Below are 7,230 nucleotides of genomic sequence, written 5' to 3'. Positions count from 1 at the left end.
CAGTGTAGCCTGCTGGGTAGAGACCAGAGGCCTGGGTTCTAATCCTGGCTCAGCCATTTGCCTGCCGTGTGACCTTGTGCAAGTTGCCTAATTTTTCTGTGCCTCAGACACCTCATCTGCAAAATGGGGATTGACTGAACCCCTTTGGGGACTAGGTCCAACCCGATTATTCATTGTCGTATTTATTGAGCTCTCACTTTATGCAGAGCGCTGTACTAAGTGCTTGGAAAGTACAGTTAGCTTGGATCTACCCTACTGCTTAGTACATATAGTTCCTGGCATATAGTAAGCACTTAAATATCATTTTTTTAAAAAATAGTGGATGATACCAACTCTTTCTCCCTCAAGTGCTTAGAGCAGTGCTCTGCATGCAGAAAGCACTCAATAAATACCATTGCTTGATTGATTGTAGAGGATATCCAGAGAGTCGTAGCAGAACCCTTTTGAGCAAAGGGAGGTTGGATTCTGCAAACAGCCTTTTGGTATTTCAGATGCCAAGTACATCATCACCTCAGGAGCCTTTACATCCTGGAAGTGCTGAAGTCAGAAGTCACCCACAGGTCTTTAATGCTTTCTTCTTGCCTGCAGGAACAGGGAAGGGTTTTTCCATGATCCTGAGCCATCTTTTTTTCTCTTAGTCCTCCTTTGTTATGGCCAAAGTCTCAATCAAGATCACAGCTGGGAGTGCTGGTTCTTCCTTCTATAATAATGGCATTTATTAAGCGCTTACTATGTGCAAAGCACTGTTCTAAGTGCTGGGGAGGTTACAAGGTAATCAGGTTGTCCCACATGGGGCTCACAGTCTTCATCCCCATTTTACAGATGAGGTCACTGAGGCACAGAAAAGTTAAGTGACTTGCCTAAAGTCACACAGCTGACAATTGGAAGAGTCTGGATTTGAACCCATGACCTCTGACTCCAAAGCCCGTGCTCTTTCCACTGAACCACTCTGCTCCTTCTCTCTCTTTCTCTGCAGTCTGGCAGGGGAGGCTGGATCTCCAGCAATATTCTCAGGGCCAGAGTAGATGCTCATCTGCAAAGACAGACCAAATGTCTTTCCTGGCAGTGTCCCAGAGTGAAGTGGTTTTTTTTTTTTTTCAGGTCTTTGCTGTCCCCTTCCCAGGCAGGTGAGACTCTCTTATCGACTGTATCTGTTGCCAAATTGTACTTTCCAAGCGCTTAGTACAGTGCTCTGCATACAGTAAGCACTCCATAAATACAATTGAATTAATCTTTGGTATTTAGTGAGTGCTTACTGTGTACAGAGCACTTGGGTAAGTACGATAGTTGTTAGACACATTCCCTGCCCACCAGGAGCTTACAACCTTCAGGGGGAGAGGGACAGTAAGCTATCTTTTTGAATGGTATTTACTAAGTGTTTACTATGGGGCAGGAACTGCACTAAACACTGGGGTAGATACCAGCTATTCAGGTCGGACACAGTCCACGTCCCCCGTGAGACTCACGGTTTTAACCTCCATTTTACAGATGAGGTAACAGGCACAGAGAAGTGAAACGAGTGCCCAAGGTCACAGAGCAGACAAGTGGTGGAGGTAGGATTAGAACCCAGGTCTGCTGACTCCCCTTTTGTTTCCATTAGGCCATGCTGCTTCAACCCTGCTTTCCCATCTTCTCCAGGAAAGGTGCCATTCACCTATGGGAAGTTTCTTAGGGTAAAATCAGCCAGTGCCTCAGCAAGACTGATCAAAGCCACAGAAAAGTCGCAGGATGGCCAGATCACTTACCGACTCTGGTACTTGCTGCCCCTACAAGTAAAATTCTTCTGGATCCTGCTGTTTGGCATTACGATTTGGGCTTCTGGCTAGTTGGGGTCTACAGGAATTAATAATAATAATAATAATAATGATGATGGCATTTATTAAGCGCTTACTATGTGCAGAGCACTGTTCTAAGCGCTGGGGGGGATACAAGGTGATCAAGTTGTCCCACATGGGGCTCACAGTCTTTATCCCCATTTTACAGATGAGGTAACTGAGGCCCAGAGAAGTCAAGTGACTTGCCCAAGGTCACACAGCAGACACGTGGCGGAGCCAGGATTCAAACTCAGGACCTCTGGCTCCAAAGCCCGGGCTCTTTCCACTGAGCCACGCTGCTTCTCTTGATGTTGAATTCTTCAACATCTGTCCCACTCTGCTATTCATTCCTTCATTCACTCATTCAATCGTATTTATTGAACGCTTACTGTGTGCGGAGCACTGTACTAAGCTCTTGGGAAGTACAAGTCGGCAATATCTAGAGACGGTCCCTACCCAACAACGGGCTCACAGGCTAGAAGGGGGAGACAAACAACAAAACAAAACACGTAGAGGAGTGTCAAAATCGTGAGACAAACAACAAAACATGTAGACGAGTGTCAAAATCATCCCTGGCTTCTCCCTGCTGTGCTGCCTCCTGGCACCTGAGCCCTGGGCAATCCTTGTCCTCACTCGGGTAAAAACACGTCATTGCTTTTCTCACGCGGAAGAGTTTTAAATATATACTTTACCTTTATTTTATTAAAACATTTCAAACGTGTTTCTGTACAATTTTAAGAAATTTCTGACAGCAGTCCAAAGTAGGCTTCGGATTACTTAACCGCCAACGTTAGAAATCCCGACGTGCTGAGTGCTACAGCCCCCAATTCCGAACCACTTCTGAGCTTTTTCAGGTAGTCAGCAAACTGAGTCCTTTAAGGTTTAGTCACATCCCCACCACCGTCCCCACCACCAAGGCGCGAGTAAGGCTTCACATTTCCAGCTTCGGGCCCGACAAACTTCTCCCGGTGAGGTTGAGGGAGATCCAGAGAGCTGGATTTGAGTGGCCAGGTGGAAACAACCATCTTCTAGGGAAAGAGGGAAAGTGCCTTCATGCCCCCTAGGCGTTCCTCAAATGCAGATCAAAAATGGGAGGGGGAAAAAGGGGAGGGATTCTCCTACATCGCAGGTCTTCGGCAACTTTTATTAAAATTCCCTTGCAGCCAACTGCCCGGAGGGGGATTAGCCGCAAGGGCTGCGGGTGTCTGATACAGAAATTTGCAAGGTGCAAAAGATCCCAGCCGCTTGTGGGGGAACCTGCGAATACCCAAAACCTGGAGAAGAATTGGCAGCCTCATTTTCTTCAAGCAGAGTGTCACAGCAATGTTGTCAGCGTCCCTCTTATAAAGAGGGCACTAAGAGAAGGCCCCTGAATTTACATGACAAACAGAATAAGGGAGTCAAAAGGCCAGTGAAAAGGAGGTAGGGATCACAAGCGTAGTTCACTAAAATAAATAATCTACACGTTTTTAAAGGCTAAAAAGGTATAAATTCTAAATTGGGGGGGAGTAAAAGGTATTCAACAACTTCAGCTATTTACAGACAATATAAAAACTGGACAAACCAAATAATGTCATGACTTTAAGGACATTTTTTCTTCCTAGGGCGAACTCAAGCTGATGTGTCAATTGAACAGTCGTTGCTTTTCCAACAAGAGCAATCTGGCATTCTCTTCCCAATCTTATTAAACTATCCAAATATTAAAATAAACCCTGCTAATTATGAAGGTGGGGATTTTTTTTTTGCCTTTTTTTTTAAAAAAGAAACCCCACAGGCAGCTCAAAAGGAAACAGCCATAACATTCTTTGGTAACCAAAAGTTAGCAAATGTGGACATTTCAAGTGCTAAAAGTTACAATGAAAACTCTCCGTTCCGCTAAGTAGACGACAACTTCTGGCAAAATATAGTTTATATGGTTTGAAAAGAAAAGCTCCACCCCCAGTTCTGTAGTGCAAGTTCTCAAATTGGATTCTGAAAATTGTAGTAAACAGGAAACTCAAATCCTGTCAGTGTGTTACTTACTCTTCTCTCCCTCTCTGGTTTCCACTGCACTCTTTGCTGTTCTACAGTCATTTCAAATCTCTCCAAAGACATCTTCTATCCAAGGAGGAGATTCACTCTAAAATACCTAAAAATCAAGATGATAGGGTGTGTGTGTGTGTGGCTGCACAGCAGCCTACACTAAACAACAAGGGTGCCATTTTCACATGCCTCTGTTATTTTTTAGCCCCCCACCAAAAAAACCTTTTTTCCCAGAAAAAAAAAGTACCTGGACCAATTCATGACCCTACCCATTACCAACGTTTATGTTACTCCTGCTATGCTCAAACTCCAGCACGCAAGGGCCCACGCTCCTTCACGGCCGCAGAACTACCACCTCTCAGCAGCCTTGGACGCCCGCTCCCTATGTACGGAACTCATGAAGTTTCACAAACATCCGACTTTCGAAAAGCAACTGCCACCTGGTTCCACGAAGCTTCCGGCCCTCCATCGGGGCATGTGTTTTGCTTCTCTTCCGCCGCTCCCTTGCTATTGAAGAGTCTGCAAAAACACACACCCTCCCCTCCCATCGCCCCCCTGCAGGTCCCCAACATCCCCCACGAAGGACGCTAAGCTTCTACTTGCTTGAAGCCACGGCGCTCCCGTGCCCCACGGGTCCTCCGCGTCCCTCGCGTGCAAGGGTCTGGCGCACGCGGCACAAACTCGGCGCCCACGCGCTCAGCCACGTGAACTGTTCCGATCTCGGGCCGGCTGGCCCGCTCTCGAACCCGTCCCCCAATCCCCTCCCTCCCACCCCCGGGCAGGCGACGTCTGGAAGACCACCACCAAGAGATCCCTGAAGCTTCGCCCCTAGCTCTCCTCCGGTGACGGGCCCCCGGCCTCGCCCGTGGCACTCTGACCGGTCCTGGCGGACGCAGTGGCCTCCGTGGCGCCCGCTCCGCCGTCCGGCTGGGTCTCCCCGCCGGGGCGCCGGCCGAGCGGCTCCTCCCTGCCGGCCCCCGGAGTCCGGCGGCCTCGGCCATCCGCGCCCTCCGCCCCCTCTCCGTCTCCCTCCGAGATGACGGTCATGGGGCTGCTCTGGATCCGGTTCCGCAGGCTGTACCGGCTGCTGGCGGCCGAGGGAGGGGTCCGGCTCCGGCCGTAGCGGGCCCCAGAGAAGGACAGGCTCCGGGGCATCAGGCCTTCGGTCTTGGCCCACTCCTCCTGGGTCCTGCGGTTCCCGCCCGGGGACCGGCTGTCGGGGCTGTCCGGCGGGGGCTCCGCCTTGGCCCTCTGGGACCGCGGGTCCGTGGTCTTCAGCATCTCGGCCGCAGACATGCGGGAGCCGGTGTCCGAGCGGCTGCCCTTCTTCAGCAGTAAGGCTTTGAAGTTGTCGCTGCTGGTGCTGCTCTTGCGGAGGCTTCGCTGAATGGAGCCCGCCTGCTTTAGGGAGGCGAGGGCGGGGGCCGCGCCCGTTGGGGTCACCGGCGGCGAGGGGGAATGGTTCCGGGAGTGGTCCTCATCTGAGTCTTTACGGCCAAGGACTTTCCTTTTGGATCTAAAACGCGGGAACCAACAGGAAAAAAACGACACAAAAGTCAGTTCCACTAGACTAGAAAATTCCATCCACAGTCGCACTAGCTTTTCTTTAAATCTTTACGGTATTTGTTAAGCCCTTACTGTGTGCCAGGTGCTGTATTTAGCACTGCGGTAGATACAAGCTAATCAGGTTGGACACGGTTCCCTCATCTGAAAAATGGGGATTTAACCGCGAGTTCACGTCTCGCAGTTAAATCCCCATTTTACAGATGAGGGAACCAAGACGCAGAGAAACGAAGCAACTTGCCCAATGTCACACAGCAGACAACTGGCAGAGCTAGGGTTAGAATCCAGGTCCTTCTGCCTCCGGCCCGTCTTCTATCCACTAGGCCATGCTGCTTCTTTATGACCATCTATTTGCCACGGGACTGCGGGTTGTTCAGGCGGTATCGGTTTCCAAATATTGCTTCCTCCCTGCCGCCTTTCTCCCGATTTATTAAGTTGATTTTTTTAGGGTTGGACCTTACAGGAGAAGAGAGGCCAGTGGCAACCCATCCCCCGGCCCTTCCTACCCCCATCATCCCACCACTCGACGTCAGTTTGGGACCGGGACAGTCAGGGCAAGTCTGGGTTGGAGGAGCCTTTGGCTTTCTCCAGCTGGAAAAGCACCCAGAAGGCTGGGACAGACCAAAGGTCGAAATCTGCTCCAGAACAAGCCCGGAAATCCCACCTTGAAGCCCCGAGAGGGACCCAGCCCAGACCGCACCCGCAGTCAGAACCTAACCGACTTTCTCCCCCTTTTAGACTGTGAGCCCACTGTTGGGTAGGGACTGTCTCTATACGTTGCCAGCTTGTACTTCTCAAGCGCTTAGTACAGTGCTCTGCACACAGTAAGCGCTCAATAAATACGATTGATTGATTTCAAGGGGGTGGAGGAGGGAGGGGAAAACGGAGCATTTCGGGGAGGTGGCGGAGGAGTGTTCAGAGAAATCGACTCTTGGAAGCAGCATGGCCTAGTGGCAAGAGCACGGACTTGGGAGTCAAAGGATGTGGGTTCTAATCCCGGCTCCACCACCTGTCTGCTGTGTGACCTTGGGCAAGTCACTGAACTTTCCTGTGCCTCAGTTTCCTCATCTGTAAAATGGGGATGAAGGCTTTGAACCCCATGTGGGACAGGGACTGTCCAACCTGATTACCTTGAATCTACCCCAGCACTCGGAACAGTGCTTTGCACATAGTGAGTGCTTAACAAATACTATAATTATCATCATCATCAATGGGTTATTTCCCATTGCCAATCTCTTTTTAAGTGCTCCTTTGTCTACAGAAATCATGGTTTCCAGTTTATTGCTATCAATGTGCCCTCTACCTAAAGAACATAAGCAGTGCTATTATTGGGTCAGAGCTATGATCTGTCCAGTCCAAATTCTGCTCCTGACATCAGCGCCAAAGGTTTGGAGGAACACCCCTGGGAGAGCTGTTAGAGAAAACAGTTAATAGTATCTTTTTGATGGCATTTCACTGGGTGTCTTTTAAGCAGACCAGCTGGTAAATCCAGCTGGCTGAGTAAGGTACTTTTTGGGTATTGATTAGGAACAGACTGTAGTGGGCAGGGTGTGGAATGGCTCCTGCTCCTCTCAAACCATTTTCTTCACCTGACAGAATGCTGTCTATCCATTCATTCATTCAGTTGTACTTATTAAGCATTTACCGTGTGCAGAGAAATGTACTAAGGGCTTGGGAGAGTACAAAACAATAAACATCATCATCATCATCAATCGTATTTATTGAGCGCTTACTGTGTGCAGAGCACTGTACTAAGTGCTTGGGAAGTACAAGTTGACAACATATAGAGACAGTCCCTACCCAACAGTGGGCTCACAGTCTAAAAGGGGGA

General features: G+C 49.5%; 1 protein-coding gene across 3 annotated transcripts in view; it reads right to left on the bottom strand.

Moving 5' to 3' along the window:
- Window positions 1-4,617: 4,617 nt before the first annotated feature.
- The window catches only part of NHSL1 (NHS like 1), a 187,064-nt gene continuing 184,451 nt past the window's right edge, over window positions 4,618-7,230 (bottom strand). For all 3 annotated transcript variants that reach the window (XM_038760182.1, XM_038760189.1, XM_038760197.1), the window contains one exon: window positions 4,618-5,352. In XM_038760182.1, coding sequence (XP_038616110.1) covers window positions 4,665-5,352 — 688 coding nt within the window. In that variant the 3' untranslated portion in view covers window positions 4,618-4,664. The remainder of the gene's footprint in view (window positions 5,353-7,230) is intronic.

The sequence above is a fragment of the Tachyglossus aculeatus genome, chromosome 2 (assembly GCF_015852505.1).
Source record: "Tachyglossus aculeatus isolate mTacAcu1 chromosome 2, mTacAcu1.pri, whole genome shotgun sequence".
In the NCBI taxonomy this organism is placed as follows: Eukaryota; Metazoa; Chordata; class Mammalia; order Monotremata; family Tachyglossidae; genus Tachyglossus; species Tachyglossus aculeatus.
The sequence above is the reverse complement of the archived record's forward strand: the minus strand, read 5'-3'. Positions and strand labels throughout refer to the sequence as shown.